The sequence below is a fragment of the Manis javanica genome, chromosome 17, assembly GCF_040802235.1.
Source record: "Manis javanica isolate MJ-LG chromosome 17, MJ_LKY, whole genome shotgun sequence".
NCBI lineage: Eukaryota > Metazoa > Chordata > Mammalia > Pholidota > Manidae > Manis > Manis javanica.
In genome coordinates, this window is record NC_133172.1 from 1,733,244 (window position 1) to 1,753,612 (window position 20,369).

The following is a 20,369-nucleotide window of genomic DNA, read 5'->3' on the forward strand; positions in this document are numbered from 1 at the left end:
ATTCCTCTGTTCCCTGAAGGCATCACGAGGCCAGGAAACAAGTCTGATGTTCCTCTTCATCCCGTCCCAGCTCCGTGCCTGGTGCAGTGAATACTCTCCGGGTGAATGAATGTGGGGGGGCTGCACCTCAGCGCGGCTTGAATGCACGGCAGCCTGTTTAAGCCTCATCCTCTCATCCTGTACGTAACAGGAGTATACAAATGACATGATGAAGGGTCTGCCTTCATTTAACAAAAACCTACGCCATGGACAGGCTCGCCAACACTGCGCACCTACTGTGTGCTGTTCAGGGTGCTAAGAGCTGCATATTGTGTCACTTACCCTTCACAAAAAGTCTGCGAGAGAGAAGTTATGGTAGCATTAAATAGAGACTAAATCGTGGTGGGCATTAGATGGAAAGGTGTCTACTCTCACATTCACAGACCACAGGAAGAAATAGACTTTACTGACCAAAAACTAAATTCAGCGTAATTCCAAACCCTGTAGATGGTGGAGGGCCTGGCTGCCCACTGGGGGAAGGGATCCTGAAAAGGGGATAAATGTAGACCTGGAGGATGAGAAGGCGCAGCGGTACCGACAGTGGGGGAGCAGAGCTGAGCAAGTGCAAAGGCCTGAGCCGGGAGGGAGCCCCAGATGCAACGAGGCCTCTGCAGCTTGCCTAGTGAGCAAGCGTGTCAGAAGAGGTGGGGATGGGGGGGGTAGCCAAGAACCAGTGAACACAGGCCTTGTAGAAGGGAAACAGTAACACCAACACCCCAGGAAGAGCATCTCAAGGGCAGGGAACAGCGCGTGCAAAGGCCCTGAGGCAAGACCAGCTACTGTGGATGCACCTCTGCGGAGACCAGGTCAGGAGGTGGGTGGGCCGGGCTGCGAGGGCCTTGCGGGCCTTGGTAAGGCTGCCACCTCTCAGTCCCTACTCACTGGGGCCATTGGTGGAGGGCTCCGCATGTGGCACACCTGCTCTGCTTTTCACTCGGGCCCCTGCCCTGCTCTGAGCAAGTGTGTCTGGGGACAGAGCCTGGTGGCGCAGCTCCCGGCCTCACGGCTTCTCCTTCCCTCCTCCCTCCCTGGCCCCTTCTCCCACCTCCCCAGGGCCCCAGCCAGGCTCCCGCTGCCCAGAGAGCCCCTCAGGCTGGCCAGAGCTCCGCCCAGTCCTGCTGGCTGCTGGGCCACGCGCGGTGGTCGTGCGCTCTCTGCTGTGGCCTGGGCCTGCATGTGCCCAGGTGCTTCCTCCTGCACGCGCCCGGGTGTGGACATCATGCCCCGCTGGCTGCACCCTGCAGTGGCTCCCGCCATGCCGTCTGCGGGCTCCTGCACCAAGGGCCACCATGGGCACGGCTCTGCCACTGGCTGGCCGGCTGGGGTGCCTGTGGCACTGGCCTTCTCCATCTGCCCTTCCGCTCCCCCTCCCGCGGCCTCATGGCACCTTCCACTTCTGTTCCATCGCCCCTCGCTGAGCCTGGTGTGCACGGACTGCAGGGCCTCCGGGGCCTGTGTGGCAGCAACCGAGGTGCTGGACGTTTGGTTCCCTTCAGTCTGACGGCTGCACCCGACACCAAGACTGGCCACTGTCCTGAAGATGCCACCAGCCACCGGGCACCACGAGGACCTGTCCATGTGCTTCCCACCAGTCCTGGTGGTTCTGTGTTACTGCGCCATGGGTCATCCACTCGTGACCCAAGGCCAACTACGGCCCGGAGAGCATGAGGGGGTGCCCCCGTGCCCAGCCCTCAGCTACAGCCTCTGGGCAGGAGGCGAAGGCCGCCCTGTGGCTGTGGGCTGCCGCCGCCAGGACTCTGGGCCACTCCATGACCTCTTCGGACCACTGTTGGCTCAGGAGCTGTTGATGTCTGCTTTTGCTGAGGAACTCCGTGCAGACCTCTGATGTTTTTTCTGGGGAAACTTCATTTTTTTCTTTCAGTCATGATGGTGCTGATTCCACGTTTCTGTCCAAGAGAAGACACAGGTCCAAGCTTTCATTCTCCGACCATAGTCACTAGGTAGTGGTGGACGAGTGAACCTAAGAGATTGGGTCAAGGAGAGTGCATCAGTCAGCAATTTGCAAAAGAGAATGCTGTGTAACAAACCCTCCTAATATGTAGTGTCTCAACACATGTCATTTATTCCCATGAATCTCCAATCAGCTGAGGGCTCACTAACCCAGGTCGGTGTCATCTGGGGAGTTTTTCTCATCTGGGCCAGGCTTGCTCATGCAGATGGGTGGTGACCAATACAGGCTTGGCTGAGCTGGAGGGCGCTCTGGCCACATGTCTCCCGCCTCCTCTGGGCCTAGAGAGGTAGCTCAGGCATGCTTTTTCTCACTACAGCAGCTGAAGTGTAAGTGAGAAGACCCAATAGTGCAATGGGTTTTCAAAGCTTTGGTGGTATCACACCCAATAAAATGCTGCCGTCCTGTGCAAGTCACAGAGCCAGATCCACAGTCACGGGGCAGGGAAGTGCACCCTCCTCTCGGTGGGAGCAGCAGTGAGGTTACATGACACGTGACATCAGTATAGGGAGGAGCGAGGAATTCGGGACATTAGCATCTACTTCAGAGAGCCAGACACTGAGATTTTTGTTGAAACATTGCTTTGTCCATAGACTTAGAGTTGTGAAGATATATGCTTGTAGATGTCAGTAACTGTTCTTTAACTGGGAAGTTCCTGCTCGATAATGGAATCAATGCAAAAAAATTCAGAATCGATGGTGGTGAGGAGAAAGATGCAGTTCTAATGACTTTGTTGAGTTTCTGGATCCAGCCATGCCTGAAGTCCATTCCACCCCTGGGAATTTCTCTAATGTGAACTAATGAATTCACTTTTTCCTGAAGCCAGTTTAGGTTGGTGTTCTGTCCCTTTCAGTCACCTGATTTGCTGATTCCATCTCTAGTAAACAGCCTGGTACATGAGTCAACTCATTTCTTCTCTCAAACTCATTAAGAATTTTCTTGAATAGAAGCAAATGTAACAGGGACAATTTCCTTCTCTTCAGCTTATAGACTATTCCTGAAGGATCTGGTCTTCGTAGGAGACAGAGCTGCATTTAAATGATCGCTCTTCATTTTCTTGGTTGTATGAACCGGGACTTGACGTGACATCCTGAACCTCAGCTTCCTCATCTGTGAAGTGGTAACAGTAGCCATGACTTCCCTGCAGAGGTGTCACCATTGACCAAGAGGATGTGTGGAAGTACCTAGCACAGTGCGTGGGACATAGTAGGTGCTCAATTAATGGTCTCTGTTCATTATTCCCATAACTACCCTTACAGACTGAAAACCCCAAAGTTCTACCTTCAGGAGAGGGCATCCAAGAATATTCCCTGGAGGCTGAATTTGGAATTAAGAAACTTGGAGCTCAGGTCCGGAGCCGCATCCTGGGGTGTGGGTTGTTGGACAAGTTTCTTCACTTCCCTGGGGCTCATTGTCATCCTCTGTAAGCAGGGTGTGAGGAATGGCCCCTCGCCCGCCCACCCCCCAGGGCCATGTGGAGATCCAGTGAGCCAACCGGTATAAGAACACCGACTGTGGCACGAGGCTGGGCGGGTTTCTGTGCTTTGTGATCAAACCAGTTCTGCCAAAGTTTCTGCCTTTCCTCAGTGTTTTCCCCTCATGTCACCAACAAAAGCAAATACGTATCCCGCACAGACTACACGTCAGCCTCTTCCCTGCTCCCAGGACCCTGTGGTGAGTGAGGCGATGTGGTCTGCATCCCATGAGCTTTCACAAGTGTGCTGCATTTTCTTAAGATGTGTTTTTTTGGTGTTTTCGCCTTTGTAACTGCTGTTTTAGATTCTCCTTGAAAACATGACCCAGTGGCTCGCTCCTGACTCTGAAGACCTAACTGAGCTCTAGTCGACGGCTCGGGGCCTCCAACGACCGAGGAAGCCGAGGCTCCCACCAGACCCTTGGGACACCCGGTTCCAGGCCACTGCCCCCCAGACCCGCCCTCGCGCCTCCAGTCTCCCCGCCCCTGAACGGGTCTCGAGAAAGCCTCCCAGAGTTGAGGCCATTTGCTCTGAGAGTGGGCGCTTTCTAGGGCGTGGGAGGCAGAGCCCTAGTCCTATCCTTCTGTCCACCTTCAGCCGTGCGGGGAGGACGCACCATGAGCCAGGCCCTCGCCTGCCTCTGTGGATACAGAAATAAAAGACAAGTTTCCTCTTCTGAAATAACTCTCATTTAGTTGAGGTCACATAAGATTAAGAAATTATAATTTAGTGTGAAGGTTGTTACCGTAGCACCTGAGCCATTACTATTAGCACTGGGATGGCGACAAGATAGTACATACTGAGCGCCTACTAGGTGCCAGTTACCATGCTGGACATGTGACACCATGGGGGGGGTGTTTAATTCATGCTGAGCTGACAGACTTACATGCATCAACTAATTTTATCCTCTCAATGACCGTGGGAGGAAGGGTCATCTCATTATATACAGAGGCTCACAGCAGGGTGAATGGTCTAGGTCCTACAGCTATTGAGATTTGGGTAAAGAGATGGCTGTCAAGTCTGTCAAGTCCCAAGTCTCCAGAACATTCCTTCTCAGGGGAGGGTGAATGTTTAACCAAGACTGACAGATGCCCTGCACTGGCCCCAGAAGCAGTTGTCACCCCACACTGCTTTATCAGAGGAGGGAACTAATCCCATGTGCCTAGAGAAGAGACAGTTAATAAATATTTTCAAAAGATTATGACATCTGATTTAAAATCTAAAGGGTGGATTGTGAAAAAGGCAATCTCTCATCAGAAAAAACAGTTTGGGCAAAGTTCCTTAGAAGTCTGCGGATGTTCCTGTGATCCAGGACAGAGCTGTAGAAGGTTACACACAAATATCTTAAGGTTGGACATGAAGGATATGACAACTTTAACTGTGGTAAAATATACATAACATAAATTCACCGTATAGCCACTTTTAAGCATACGCTTCTCTGGCATTACATTCACATTGTTGTGCGACCGCCACAGCCATCCGTGTGCAGAACTCGGTTCAGTCTTGAAAACCAGAAGCTCTGTCCCCGTTAAACACTAACTCCCCGTTCCTGGCCCTGCAGTCCTTGGCACCCACTAGTTCTGTCCCTATGAATTTGCTTCTCTGGGTCCCTCTTATAAGCAGAATCACACAGTGTTTGTCCTTTCGGTGGCCAGATGACTTCACTTAGCACAGGGTCTTCAAGCTCATCCATGTCGTAGCACATGTCGGAATTTCCTTCCTTTTCAGGGCTGATGAGTATTCCTTGTACATGTATGCCACATTTTGCTTATCCTCTCCTCCATTCGTTAACAGCTGGGTTCCTCCCATCTTTTGGCTGTTGTGAATAATACCACTATGAACACAAATGTTCAGAGACCTGTTCCCGCCCCCAGGTGGATGGACAGCATGTTCTTAGCCTCCAGCCTCTGTTGGGAGGCCCTCTCCTGGGGGCCTCAGATGCATCCGCTCTTCCCAGAGCAAGTTAGAACACGTGTTTCCAAGTTGATGTACTTTCCAAAAGGCAGGAACAGCTTATCACTCATCTCTACACCCCGGGCTCCACACACAAGACCCGGCATTCGGCATTCGGGGAGAAATCACTCAGTGCTGGGCAGCCTGCCCCACAGGCGGCCCTGGGGCGCCTCCTCTAGAAGCCTCTGCAGGGCATCGATAAAAACGTTCTGAACGTCACCTCTTCTCCAAATCCTTGGAGACGGGGGAGGTCTCTGAGGCCCGGAGCTCCAGTTTGACCCTGCCTCCCTGCCTCCCTGCCTCCCTGCCTCCCTGCCTCCCTGCCTGGCTGCCTCCGTGCCTCCCTCTCACGATGAGAACAGTCAGCTCAGCATCTCAGAGCATCCAGAAGAGAAACGAGCGGGGGAGGAGAGGGCGCTGGGTGCCTCGTCCGGGGCCACGAGCTGCTCACCAAGAGGCACTCTGTCCGTCCCTGCCGTCTCCTCCTCCGGGCAGCACCTGAGGCCACCTGCAGACCTGGGCCTCTTCTGGGTGCAGCATCGGTAAGAAGGGGCCTGTACCTGTGGTCCCTCCACCATCAGGCAAGGAGACCAGACGTGATTCTTCGGGGGTGAAGACAAGGAACAATGCAAAGGAACTTTCTTTTCTAGAACACCCAAGGCGTCCTAGGTGCGGACCCTGAATACTTTAGCGATATTAACTGATTTCTCCCTCGCTTAGTAGTTATACCCTGTTGCATATTAATTTATGAGGCAAAGATAAGTCAAATGGCTTTCAATCAATTAATTAATATGGAGAGATGACCTGTTATTCACATCTGTCCAACTTCAAAGGCTTTGCTTTTAACCACTACGGTCTGTCATCCCCAGAGATCTTTCACATAGCCACTATTGTATGGAATTTATTAATTCTAAGGGAACAACAATACTCCTACGTTACAGAAAAAGTAAAGGAGGATTAAGTGAATTAAATAACTTTCCTAGAGTCATATTGCCTGAAAGTTCTCAGAAACTTGGAGGCTAAAACCCAGGTTCATTCATGTCCATGAATCTGTCACTACTGGCACAAAGTTCTTACTTAATAAAAACTTGTGGAATTAAGATTATGAAAGACTTTACCAGCCGAGACTGTTTTCTCATGAGAGAAATTCTGGGTTTCGTTCAAACCCCCTTCTGTATAAATCTAAGCCCGACCTTTAACCACCACGCTATGCTGCCTCTCTTCCTACAGTGGAGAAATTATATAGTTCACGGGAGGGATGGTAATCTGTTTTTTAATAATATGAAAGTGACGCATGAACAGTGGAAGTAGATTGCTCAGGGCAACTCATATAGAAAGCGCCGTGGCCAATTCCTCCGGAGAGCAGGAATGAGTTATTCACCACATATTTCCTTTGACCCAGCACAGCTGTTAGCAAATAATTTATGGGTAACAAGTATTTCTGAGATAGAATAGTCTCTGAGTATCTAGTTTGGGGTTCAAGATGCTAATGTGACCCTTTGGGTGCACACTACTGGTTTTATGCAGATGATCGGGGACATCTCGGTTCATCTGAAGTCCTAAATTAGGACAGGTAAGTCAGGAAAGGATTCATGCTGGGTTTGAGTATTGAGTGGGTGTGGATGGGGGAATAATGAGGGGCAGGGACAGAACCACAAAGGAGGGGAGCCTGAGACCTCAGCAGAGGGGGAGGACGGAGGGGAATGGAGACTGAATGCTTCTCCAGAGCGAGGGAGTGCTCTGACCGCCATTGCCAATCCCATGCTAGTGGGGCCCCCTTTTTAACATGGACACAACTTCTGGTTCCACTTGAGGAGCCAGAAACCTGTGAGGTGAGGGCTCTTGTTTAAGACTGCAGAGAGATCGCCGGCAGGAGCCAAGCCCGATTTTATGGGAAGCCCATGTTCAACAACAGGGACAGACCCTCCTCAGGCAGGACTGAGCTCCGCTGGTGAGACCTTTACAGGGACAGAAGGCATCCGTGCGACCAGGACTGGCTCTGGTGTGAACTCTGATAAGAGCCTGAGCTTTGTATATGAGGCTACATTCTGTATTTGATCCTCCCAAAAGCCCTATGAGGACAAATGGCAGGATCTCCATTACACTGACTTGGGAACGGATGTTCAGGAAGGTACAGGGCGTAGCCCCAGGTCACATCGCTGGGGTGGGGTATACCTGGGCTTTGCACTGGGGTCTGACTCAACGGCCTGTGAGAAGGTGATCGGGCGTCCATCCTGGGAATGTTTATCGGAGTGCAAGTTCTTCTTAAGCTGTGAAGATGAGATTCACATCCCCGAGACTCAGTCTCCCAATCTGTACAATAAGTGTGGCAATATACACAATGTGTGCCTCCCAAATTAAAGTAGCCCAGGTTCCTTACGTCTTGGTACAGAACCTTAGGGTCAAGCATTTCCCAACATCTACAAACCTGGCTTCTCAGAAAACTGTTTCTCTACAAAAGAAACTGAAAGGAAAGAATTCTTTCAGGCATGAAGTCCCTCGGGGTCTTTACTTGTGCAGCTTGGGAGGCCATCTCTCAAACATCTTTTGTCTCTAACATTCTTGGGCAAAATAGGCATCTTCCTTAGGAAAACTCAGCAGATACTGCCTGTTATCATTAGTTTATCCAATTCAATATTTTAAAGTATGAAGTGGAAATCTCCTAGAACTAGAGATAGAAAAAGGCATTTGGGGATGTGGGGAAAAGGTGGGATTTGGCTTCAAAGAGACCCCAGTTCTGGAAGTCCTTGCTCTGCTCTGTGTCTTGGGAAAGTTGTTTAATTCCCTGAGCTTGATTTATCCCTGAAAAACTGGAAGAGTGAGAGCATCTTCATGGAGGTTTTGTGAGGCTTCAAAGGACTAAGTATGGGAGGCATTCAGCATCATGTGTGGAACATGGAAAGAACACAGTAGGCATTCGATGACTGCCCCTGAGAATGGTGTTGCTTGGCGTCCAGCATGCTACCGTTTACAATGGTGACTGTCAGAGTGTTCGGAAGGGGTGCCGCACCCATGGATCCGAATTACTCCCAGCTTTGTTCCTGTTCCCTTAGTGGCCATCTGACTTCGGGCAAGACATTTTTACTTTCCAAACTTCAGTCATCTTTCTAGTGAACTAAGGCCACATATTGCCCAGTGTTGCTGGGTCCTTGAGAGAAATGAGTCAAATAACATAAAATGTCTGGCACAGTGCCCATAAAATCAAAGGAGGGACTTAGGAACCCTGCGATGATTGCTGCATTGTTAGTTGTGGCCAATAACTGTAAAAGTCTGAGCCTCCCGAGGCCCTGTGTGCCCTGGTTCCGGGCAGCTCTCCACCCCCACCGAGCTCAGCTCCGAAGACCTCGTGCTGCAGGATACCTGCCATTTTCTTCTCATTTTAGGGCCTTTGCACATGCCATTCCCTCTGTCCATAATGCTGTTCCCCTCCACTCCGTCCATTTTCTGCACCCTTCTCGCCCTCCGGGTCTCCATTCAGGCAGCACCTTCTCGGGGTCACTTCCCTCACGGCCAGAGGTGACGTGGCCATGCTCCTCCCCACCGTCTAACTCTCTGAAATTATGTTGGATATGTTTCTGCTTAATAAAGTCTAGATGGACGCTAATTTCCTCTGGGATGGACACACTCCCACTGCGGGCCCAGCCGCCTTCCCTCCATCAGACAGTGTCACAAGTTCTACCTCGCAGGGGTTTTGAGAAGAAAATGTGAGTTAACACACGGATGTCGGCACTGGGGCCGGCTCGCAGCAGGTGCTCCGTAGGTGTCGGGGGGCGTGCCCACAGGCCCTGCTGCCTGTCAGATGGGCCCAGGCCCTCCCTGCCCGCGCTGCACACAGGGTGAAGCCCAAATGCGTTGCTGTCTTGGCCCTTGAGCTCTTATCTGTCACATGTCTCGCACCGATTCATGTACTTTCATCAGAACGAAATCACTGTGCCAGGTGCTGTGCTAGGGTCTGGGGGTTAAAGGGCAAAGCAGACCTGCTCCAAGAGCTTTAGGACGGCCTTGGGGAGCTGAGATCTCCGGCAGGGAGTCGGTGTTCTGGTGGCCCACCCAGGAAACTGCTCTTCAGCTGTCAAGGGGGACAAGGCCCACTCCCCGTGGGTAGGGAATTAGCTTCAAGGTACATTATTGATGGAAAGTGTGAGGTGACGTACACTTAGTGTGCTGCCCCTCTGTCCACCGAGACCCACACTCCTGCCTGCGGGTGTCCACAGGGGCTGACCCGGGGCACGTCCAGGAAGCAGGCTTGGCACTGCCTCGTGGTGGGGGGACCTAAATGGCAAGATGTCAGGGCTGAGAGTGACATCTACTTGATTTTTTACCTTTAACTATGTTATCTTGTAAGAATAAGGCATTCAGTAAAATGCTTATTACTTTTGAGAATAGAGAGAGAGAAAAAGAAAGAGAGAAATTCTCCTTTTTGCATGTAGGAAAGTTGAGCTGAGGGCTGCCAGGTCATCTGGGGGTCTTGGACCCAAATACGGTGGCTAAGATTTTAATATCGCCTGGAACTGGTCCAGGAGACAAGGGCCGAGTGCAACTGTGTCCAATGTTTTCCGCTGATGGGATCACTCGGTGTTGTGCAAAATGGCATCATTACAGGGAGGGGCCTGGGGACATTTCACCTGGAGGAGAGAACATGCCATTGAAAAGACCCAAGTACGTGAGAATCTGGGTGAAGGCGGTAGACTTCCTGTGGGCCTCAGAGGACCCCCCCCTCCGGCCGCAGACCGTCAGCCCTTGCCGTTCACTTGCCCCCGACGCCGCCCCTGTTTGCATGTGGGGGTCTGCCGGCTCGCGTCACAGCCTGGATCATTTCAGCTTATGCAACCTTCAATGACCTTATTTCAGGGCCCTTTATGCATGTCACTGTCACTCTAACTCCTTCTGAGATTGCCCTGACTCTTCACTGGGTCACGTCTTCACTGTCTTCCGGTGCAGATAGGGACTGTATCTGTCGTTCATCCGTGTGTCCCCGATACCTAGCCTAGAAGGGGAAAATCAGTGGAGATCACCGAATGGGTTCTGCAAATGATACCGTCAGAAGGACTCTTTTGCTGGAATTCTGCCAGCTCTCTACTTTCTGTGTCTCAAATGTGGGACTTGTCAGGCCTGGTTGGGACAGCGATGGAATGGAACGTCACGGCCTGGAGCCTGGCCCAGCGCTGTTCTCCTGCCGCCTCCTGGCTCTGAGGTCTCGGGCAAGTGAATTTATCTATTTGAGCCCCACACCCACCATGTGGCAAAGAATATAATTAGGTTTCGTGGCAGGTTACTCATGAATTACCGAAGTGTTGATTAGGAGGTCATATGCCTTGTTTACATTAATAAATTCCTCTGAGAACCTCAGCTTCCTGAAATGTATCAGTGAAGAAATAAGGACTATGTCTATATGATCACATGGATTGAACACAACAAGTGACATTTCGAATCTTCTGCTGAAAGACACGTACATTTTGTGGGGACCCCTCCTGCTTTGTCTTTCCTGGACACTATCACTGGTGACCAAACCTCACAGGGCACCCACATTTTCCTCCCAATTTTCAGGTGATCAAATTGTTTGTATGAGGATACAGATTTAGGAAGAAGGCTATCAAAGTAAACATTCTGATCTCATGTTCAAAGTTGGTCTCATGAATTGACGGCGCCTCTGTTATGCAGTCAATTTCCAGCAGAAACTGGGCTCACAAAGTCTCCAAGTGCTGTGAGCCCATTCCCAGTTTCTTTCACTGCTGTGTCTCTGTTGAGACCAGAATGTGAAGGTGCTTTCTTTGCCTCTTTGCAGATGGAGAGGTCCCTGGGGGAGCCCAGCGTGACCGCGGTCCCCGGGTTTGTCCTGCTGGGCTTGTCCACAAGCCTGCGTCTGAGGGGCGTCCTGTTTGCCGTCCTCCTGACGCTCTACCTGCTGACCCTCCTGGAGAACATGCTCATCGTCTACCTCACCTGCAGCCACACGGAGCTGCACAAGCCCATGTACTTCTTCCTGGGCAACCTGAGCTGCCTGGAGATGCACTACGTGTCGGTGACCATGCCCAGCCTGCCCGTGGGGCTGAGGACCGGGCCCTGCCGTGTGCCCTTCACCGCCTGCGTGACCCAGCTCTTCTTTTTCATCTCCCTCATCTGCACAGAGTGCGCGCGCCTGGCCTCCAGGGCCTACGACCGCTATGTGGCCGTCTGCCGCCCACTCCACCACCCGCTGCTCACACGGCCCCAGGTCTGCCTGGGCTTGGCCGCGTCCTCTTGGCTTGGGGGGCTGCTGGTCTCGGTGATCAAGACGTCGTGCATCGCCAGCCTGTCCTACTGCGGCCCCAATGTCCTCAACCACTTCTTCTGCGATGTCTCCCCGCTTCTCAACCTGTCCTGCACCCACGTGGCCCTGACGGAGCTGGTGGACTTCATCTCTGCCATCATCATCTTCTGTGGGACACTGCTAGTGGCTCTGGCCTCCTACTCAGCCATCGGGGTGGCCGTGCTCCACATGCCTTCAGCCGCTGCCCGACGCAAGGCCTTCTCCACCTGTGCCTCTCACCTGGTTGTGGTGGGTATCGTCTACTCAGCAGCTCTCTTCATCTACTGCCGCCCCAGCCGTATCAAATCCATGGACCTCAACAAGGTGCTGTCCGTCATCTACACGGTGGCCACGCCCATGTGCAACCCCATCATCTATTGTCTTCGGAACAGGGAGGTCCACGCGGTGCTGCGGAAAACCCTCCACTGGCCTTAACTCTGGTGTTGGGTAACTGGACCTCTCATCTCCTGATCAAAAATCTTTCATGGCCGTGAAATACCATGAATAATATTAAAAGGCAAATGTATATTAGGTAGGGGAAATATACTTCCTACCTAATATACAGTGAGTTCATATCAATCAATAACAGAAACGGAATGACTCATGAGAAAAGTGAGCCATGTCTGTTTGTTGAGAAAGTACATCACCAAAGATAAATGATAAATGATGGGCGACTCACAGAAAAAGAGGGTCGATGTTACTAGCAAACCAAGAAATGCAAATTTAACACTCTCATCATTTTATTCCTAGAATAACAAGTATTTAGTAAGTGTTCCTATATGTTCCCACAAGTAGAGATAATAATATGTACAAGGGTATTCATTGCATCTTTGTAATTTAAAAAAAAGCCAGAAATAACCTAATATCCATCCAATGTGGATGGAGTAAATATATCATATTCATTCTGAGATAAACAGTGGATTATTAAATAAAAAGAAGTAGATTTGTATGTTTGACATGCTAATATGTCTGACATATATGTGTTAAATAAGGAATTAAGGGAGGGCTCCCATTTCAGTCTCTTCCTTATCCCTTTACCATTAGCTGTTACTTAGTTTCTTAATAGTGCCTTTTAATAAATGGAAGCTCTATGTTTTGATGAAGTCTAAATTATCAATATTTAGATTTGTAGTTATTGCTATTTCCTGGTCACACATACAGTCTTTGTTTTCTCCCAAATGTTTACAGTTTTTGCTTTCATTTGTGTGTATGATGCAGCTCAAAATAATTTTATGTGTTGTGTGAGATACAGGTGGAATTTATTTTTTCCATGTTTTCGAGTTTTACTAAAATGATTGTTGAAAAGACCTTCCCATCGAACTGCATTAGTGTCTTCGTCAAAAATCAGGTTGAGCATGTAATGTGGGTCTATTTCTAGGCTGCTGCACTTGTTATTTTTCTATTACTTCACTGATACGAGACTATGTTGATGACTAAAGCATTATTGTAAGAATAAAGCCAGGGTTTCAAGTCCTCCAACTTTGTTCTTTTTTAAGATAGTTTTGGTTCTTCGAGGTGCTTTGCATTCCCTATATTCAGTAAATTTCAGATCCAGCAATTCACTTCTGTAAAAAAATGCCTGCTTAGGGTATAATTATGATTGCATTGAATCTAGATGTCAGTTTGGGAAGAATTGACATTTTTTACAATAGTGAGTGTTTAAAACCATGAACATGGTATACCTTCCCACATTTAGCACTTGTAACTTTTCTGTCAACAATGTTTTAGATATTTGATTGTGGAGGTTGTGCATGCATTTCATCAAATTTGTTTCCATGTATTTTAAGTTTTTGGCCCTATTGTATATTTAACTTTTTTGTAAACTTTTTCCCAATTGTTACATCTAGGATTTAGAAATAAAATTGATTTTTGTGCACTTGTATTGTACCCTACCATGTCAGTAAGCTCATGTATGAGCTCTAATACGTGTTTTGTAGTTTACTTAAGATTTTCTATGTGAATAATTAGATTATCTACAAATAATGATAGCTTTCCTTCTCCCTTTCCAATTTTTCTGCCTCATGTGCCTTCTTGCATTATTGTGTATTTCACACCTACAGACCTACAAGCAGCAGACATGTGGGTGCTGAGCGGGTTCCTGTGGGTCTTCGGGTTATGCTGAAGGGATATTTGGAATAGTTTGGAGACGAGGTGCTCTCCAGTTTACATACACGTGGAGCTCATCGAGGCCTCTAGCTGCAGCTTGAATAAGAGGTAAGTCTGAAACACTCTTAAGGTGCAGTACAAGCCGTGCGCAATAGGGTGCTGTTACAGGCTTCCCCAGATCTGAGCATCTCAGCCTGACCAAGGTTCACTTCTGATTTGCATCATGATTCAGTGCAGCTTGGTGAGGGACACTGTGTTGTTGGGGAAGCTAGCGACCTGGAGTCCTTCCTCGTAGCAGCTGGTATCCTCTAGAGCCTTGGGGCTCTCCACTTCATGTTTCTTTCTCCAGACAATTTGGGAGAAAAAGAGGGAGAGAGAATGAGAATGGGGCATCATCCAAGGTCTGAAGGGCCAGACCTGGCATCTACATACATCACAACTGCCCACACTTCACTGGCCGGGAATTAGTCACATGGTCGTACTGATAATGCCAGGGATGCTGGGAGATGTCATTCAGCAGCGTATCACGTATCAAGGAGGAAAAGCTCTCCTGACTCTGCCACATCACTGATAAGCACACAGATACACAGCAGAACAAAGATCTGATTTTTCAACCCTGAGTTCTGAAAATTTGAAAAAAATAATATAGTAGAAGGGGTGTAAAACAAGCATTCTCAGATGTCTTTGATGGAAATGTAAGTCAATGTCATCTTTTCAGATGGCAATCTGTAATATGTGTAAAAACCTTAAGTGCATTGATCCATTACTTCTAGTCCCCTAAGTGTATCTTATAGATATGTTTCTATACATGGACAAACATAAGTGTGCCATAATGTCTACTGCAGTAACGTTTGTACCAGCCAAAACTGGAAAATGATACAAATATACATTGATAAGGGACTTGTTGAATGCATATCGCCCATTCCTTGACTTCAGGCCATGCCCCTCCCAGAATTTTCTCCCCTCCACCACTGCCCTTGCACCAGACGTCCCAGATGGTCCATGATCATGTAATCCAAAATTAAAACAATTCAGATTAAAGAAAAACTTTCTAAGTGTCAAGGTTCAGGTTTTAGGCTTTTATCTCCCCAAGTCAACAAACATTCTATTGCAAAGATTACAGGAAAAAAAGAGCCTTCTCTGAATGAGGTCACAGTATGGTGGCGAGAAAGAACAGCAAGTATTGTTAATCAAGATAATAAGAGCTATATTAGTGTCAGGAGCTAAACAGGTTTTAGGTTTACATGAAAGAATTAGCATTACTGTGTGTCTGTTCCTATGCTAGGCCTGTGAATGTCTCCATTTTAATTTTTACATCATGTCTGAGAAGTGTGTCTGATCTCCACTTTACAGGTACCGACAACAGCAATACTGCTGAGCACCTGATAGGTGCTGGGAGTCATGATAGGCACTTGACATGCACTGACTGGCTTAATCTTAAGAACAGCTCTTCCAGGTGAGTGTCCTCAGTACCGCTTTATAGATGGAGACACAGAGGCACTGAGGGCCCAAAGCCACACAAACTTTGAGGGAAAGATCAGGAATTCAAATCCAGGTTCTCAGGTTCCAAATCCCCAGGGCATTTCTTCAGCTTGATTTGGAGCCCAAGCCTTCAGTCACATTTCTGGATACCTGCTGGGGATCACGCCATTTCTGCTCCAGCCCACTGCTGTCTTGGAGTGGTGGAAGGGCTAATTCTTGGCATCTGGAAAAGGAAGATGTGGGGGAAAGCTCCTGTGAGTGGAATGGAGCTTGAGGCACGGATCACATTTCATTCAGAGGAGAAAGGACAGTCTGGACAGAAGCACCGACACAGGTGTAGATGTGCAGAATGCACTGTGTGTGTGTGTGTGTGTGTGTGTAGAAAAGGCATGCAAGTACACACATGAGCATGTGGAAGTATTTTAACACTGGTTCCCTTAAGAAATGGAAAGGGGTTGTTGTCAGAGCACATACTGCAGAGGATGTGAGTAATACCATTAGCTCAAAAATATTTTGTATTGCTTATTGACTGCAGTGTATTGTAGACTAATGGCTTTACTCTTCCTGAAAAAAATACTATGAGAGTTGTGGGTGGGTTACTTTTAAATCTATTTTATTTGATTGCACAAAAGAGGGGAAAGAAAAAGAATAAAATTTAATTTGGTGGTGCTCCCTCTGAATTTGCACTGGGCCTTCCGGGAATGAAGAGAAGACCTAACAGGTGGATAATCCGAGGCACAGAGAGGAAAATACGCGTTGCATGCATAGAGTGCTTGGTGTTGGATGCTGACTTTGGGACCTAAAATATCCAGCAGGCAGTGGAAAAAGGATATTTTAATTCCTATATGAGCTGGAAGAATGTTCTATCTACCTGTTCCTCGCCTTGTATCTAGTAGAGGTGATCCTGTAATGCTCCTGAGAGGCACCGCTCAGATATCCCTCCTAGAATAAGTCTTCCCAAATCCCCAGGTTCCCCTCCTCTGAAAACCCACAGGTTCCTTATCTCTTAATATATTATGTTATAAATGTCTGTGTGAGGGTCATTAGCCCTCGGTATTCTGGGAGCAATGTGGGACCAGGAATTACATCTCATTCAGCTTTGCGTCCCAGTCTCCAAGACAAATCCTGGCACCTATTAGGGGCTCCAACCTACATAACTGCCTCAGAACCAGTCTGAGTCACCCTCCCAAACCCCAATACACTCTCATGAGAAGTTTTCATGTCAAGCTTTTCTCCAGGTCCACAGAGATTAGGACAGCCTCTGAGGTCCAGCACTTGGATTTGAACTGGCCCTTCTGCTTGCAGCTGGCTATAAAAGAAGAGTTCTCTCGGCAACTCAGAGAACACAGCCGTGGAGGAATGAAGAGAGGCAGGTGAGACCCGTTACTCAGAACCAGAGAAGACTCCTTCCAGACATTCTGAGGTCCTTGGATTCACGGGCCGACTCTCCAAGTCACTGCCATCTTCACTCATGCCCATGGGCAGAGGCTGAACATTTTGGGGCCCCAGAGTTTCCTTTAGGGAGAAAAAGTGGGTCCCATCTCACTCTAGCTGAGAGGTAAGCAAACAAGATCATTTGACTTGGAAAGAATAAAAAAGAAGACCTGGAAAGTCCTCCCTCCTGTAGGTCACCTGAGTGGTGCCGGACACCACCTGGACGGCATAGAGACTATTTGGATTTAATCCCCATGACAACCTGATGAAGCCAGGCCTGCTTCCTCCCTGACAGAGATGCAGCCTGTGGCTCAGGAAGTCAGCCCGCCGTCTGGCAGAGACATAGCCCCGGCTACACCCAGTCTCTGTCTGATTCCAAAGCCCAACTCTTAATCTGAATGACAGTATATTTTAAATTGAGGTTCATAAAATAATTGTATTAGGTCAATACTAGCATTAAAAATCACCTGGCAGAGAACATGAGAGGAAATATCAAAAGGGCTCACACAAAGTAAGGGTGAGTGTTCTGTGTTAACTTACTGTTTTATTTGTGTATGTGGTGTTTGCTTGTGTGTGTGTCATTGTAACAAAGTGAAGTGCACTTCTTATCGTGGGCCATGGTACACATGCTTGAGAGCCACTGTATTACATTCTACTGCATCTAAATTGCTGGGTTCTTAGGCAATAAATGAAAGCTATCTTCATGTAGTATCTTTCTTATTCCTGATGGAAATACTGTTACTGTCTTAAGTAGCAGGTAACTCAGGCTTAGAGCGATTAAAAATCTTTACTCATGGCCACACACCTAGCAAGCTGCTGGTCATAAATTTCTCTGTAAAGGCAAAACCTAAGTCATCCATAACCGCATTTCAGGCCTTGGTGCAAATCAAGTGTCACAGATGTCTGAGTAATGGTCTCAAAATCTTTAACTCATCCCCAAAGATGATAAAACTTACATCTTTAGCGACACCTTTGTAGATACACTTAGACTGCAGCAGATTGATCTGGGACATTCTTGGGCATCTGAAGTTATCAGAGAGGCAAGAAAACCTAAAGAAGCTGAAGAAGGTAAGTCAAGAACAGGGGTAGATAGAAGGGAAAGGAGGGCAGGGGCAGGACCAGGGGTCCAGCAGAGAAGCCGAGTCCACGGCAGGAGGCTGTGGCAGGAATTCGTTTCAGGACCAAGGACAGCACCGTGACTGCCCTTCTCACCCGCTCAGCCCTCGTTCAGGACCAAGGACAGCCTGTTCAGAGCTCAGCACACCAATCCCCCAGATCAGAAGCTGACTTGAGAAGAACTTCAAGCCCCAGCTTTGAGCGTCACTGTATCTGAAAAATGAGGTGTCATGCCGAGACACCCAGGTGGGAGTTTCCGCCAAGAACATATCTACCTCCCAGGGCTAATCTGCATCCCTATAATTATAAAATAACATCAATAGTAACAAGTAACATATTGCTTTCATGTTATGCAATATGTTTTCATCTGTTACTGAAAGGCGACTATTTTAAAGATCTCATCTACCTTTGCCAAAAGCAATGGTCTTAAAGGGAATGATCATTTTCCCTTAATTTGATCATATTGAGAATTAAGCATTTTCAAGGGGGAAGTTTTACTGAAACGAATAAGGGAGAAGGCATTAAAGAATGGGAGAAGGAGCATAGTATTCGGGCTCAAAGGGACCTTACTACTCACACCTGGTGTGTGACTTTGACCATTTCTTAAAGGGGGAAGAGCACATATATATGTAAGGGCAGAATCATGCTGTTGATTTTCTGGAAGGACCCACAGGAAACTGAGAGCAGTCGTTACCTCCAGGGAGGGGGAAAGACATGGGCACCAGGAAAGTGGCTTTTAAATTTTATTTGTAAAATGGACTTTTTGGATGTCCAGCTATATGAATTTCAACACATGTAGATGCTGTTTTCAGATGTGGCTTTTATAAAGTAGTAAGCAGATACAAACTATACATGCAGGATGGAAGTAGGTGACGCAGTGACAAGGTGTGCAGCCCTGTGCTCCTTAGACACTTCAAGAAAAACCGCTTACCTTCAAGGCCCCTCCATCCCCCCTGCCAAGAAGTAAACAACACCTTGAATTTGAGGCTGATCCTTTTCCCACTTTATTTTACTACATGACTTTGATTCCTAAACAATGTTTCTTAATTCCACACAGTGTGACTTTCATATAAATGAAATTATGACAGCTTGCACGCTATGTCGTTTCTGTCTTTGCTCAATAGTATGTCTCTGAGATTGGCTCACTCACGATGCTGGATGTGGTTCTGATTCACTCGTTTACTTACAGAAGGAGCACTTTATAGACACAGGGCTCACCGATTACTTACCAATTCTGCCGCTGGGCACTTGGGATGTTCACAATGTTTTTTCTCTTTTGTTGGTAACACTGTGCTGCTATGAACATAATCTGGATATATGCTTGGATATAGAATTTCTGGGGTGTGGTACATCTTAAAATTTACTAGATAAACGCCAGATTGCTTTCTGAAGTGGTTTATCTACCTATTCAGGCTCCCAGGAGCTCTGTATGAACGTTCCCATTGTTAAACTTAACTATTTTCACATTTACATTTGTGCCAATTCCGCAGGTGTGAAATGGTATCTAATTTTGGTTTCAGTGTCCATGTCCTTGTTTCCTAATGAGATGAGCATGTTTCCATGTTTTGAGTGATGAACTGTTCTTCCGTGAGTTATATATTCAAACTTTTTCCCATTGAAAAAAACTATTCTGTGTATTAGTTGACCAATTTCTTTGTACATTGACATAGGGATCCCTCATCACTCAGAGGTATTGCAGGTATGTTTTTTCAGTTTGTGGCTTTTATTTTAATTTTTTGTGATGATTAGAATTTATCTTATAGATTAGAATTTTATCTAGTTCTAAGTTCTTTTCCTTTAGTCTCATTGTTTCCCATACCCCTAGGATCATGAAGATGTATTTCTATTTCTTTTTTTTGTTTCTTTTTTTTTCACATTTGTCTTCCTTTGTTGGGGTATAGTTGACGTACAACATGACGTTGGTTTCAGGTGTACAACACAGTGATTTGACAGTTTTGTTTTCTAAAGTTTCAGAGATTCGTACTTCCAGATTATGGGTTTTTGTTCGCCTGAAATTGACTTTTTGTGCATGTGCTGTGATGTATAATTTCAGTTTCTTCTTATTTTCCTGTGTGGATGACTGATATCCAGGAAACATTCATTGAAAAGTCCATCCTCTTCCCCAGGAATCTTCAATACAAATTATGCACAAATCAAGTTTGTGTATATTTGTGTGTGTTCCTGGGCTTCGTTCCATTCCATTCCTCTGACTCTTTGTCTCTGAAAATTTTCACTGGGAATGTTTGACTTAGAGACTAGACTGCTCAGAGACAGAATGCTGTGGACCCACAGGGAAGGGGACTTTGTGCGGGGGGGACTTTCCTTCAGCCACACTGGCTTTTATTTTCCTTGAAGAAGTTGATCTCCTGCCTGGTGTAAGGTGTTTGCCCTTGGTTTGTCCTGTCCCACCTAGAAAGCTCCTCCACAAGACCCCTGTTCATCTTGTTCTTTCTCATTAGCAGAACGAAACTCAGATGTCCCTTCCCCCCCCACAGGATCCTCTGCC

At 47.7% G+C, this 20,369-nt stretch overlaps 1 protein-coding gene across 1 annotated transcript; it reads left to right on the plus strand.

Annotated features, from left to right (window-relative positions):
* Positions 1-11,221: 11,221 nt before the first annotated feature.
* On the plus strand, positions 11,222-12,160 carry LOC108385252 (olfactory receptor 6Z7-like). The gene has a single exon (XM_037025710.2). The coding sequence runs from the start codon at positions 11,222-11,224 to the stop codon at positions 12,158-12,160; it is 939 nt and encodes a 312-aa protein (XP_036881605.2).
* Positions 12,161-20,369: the final 8,209 nt, after the last annotated feature.

Bases quoted from the DNA above. Each gene is read 5' to 3' on its own strand.
- LOC108385252 (XM_037025710.2), top strand. From the start codon at position 11,222: ATGGAGAGGTCCCTGGGGGAGCCCAGCGTGACCGCGGTCCCCGGGTTT.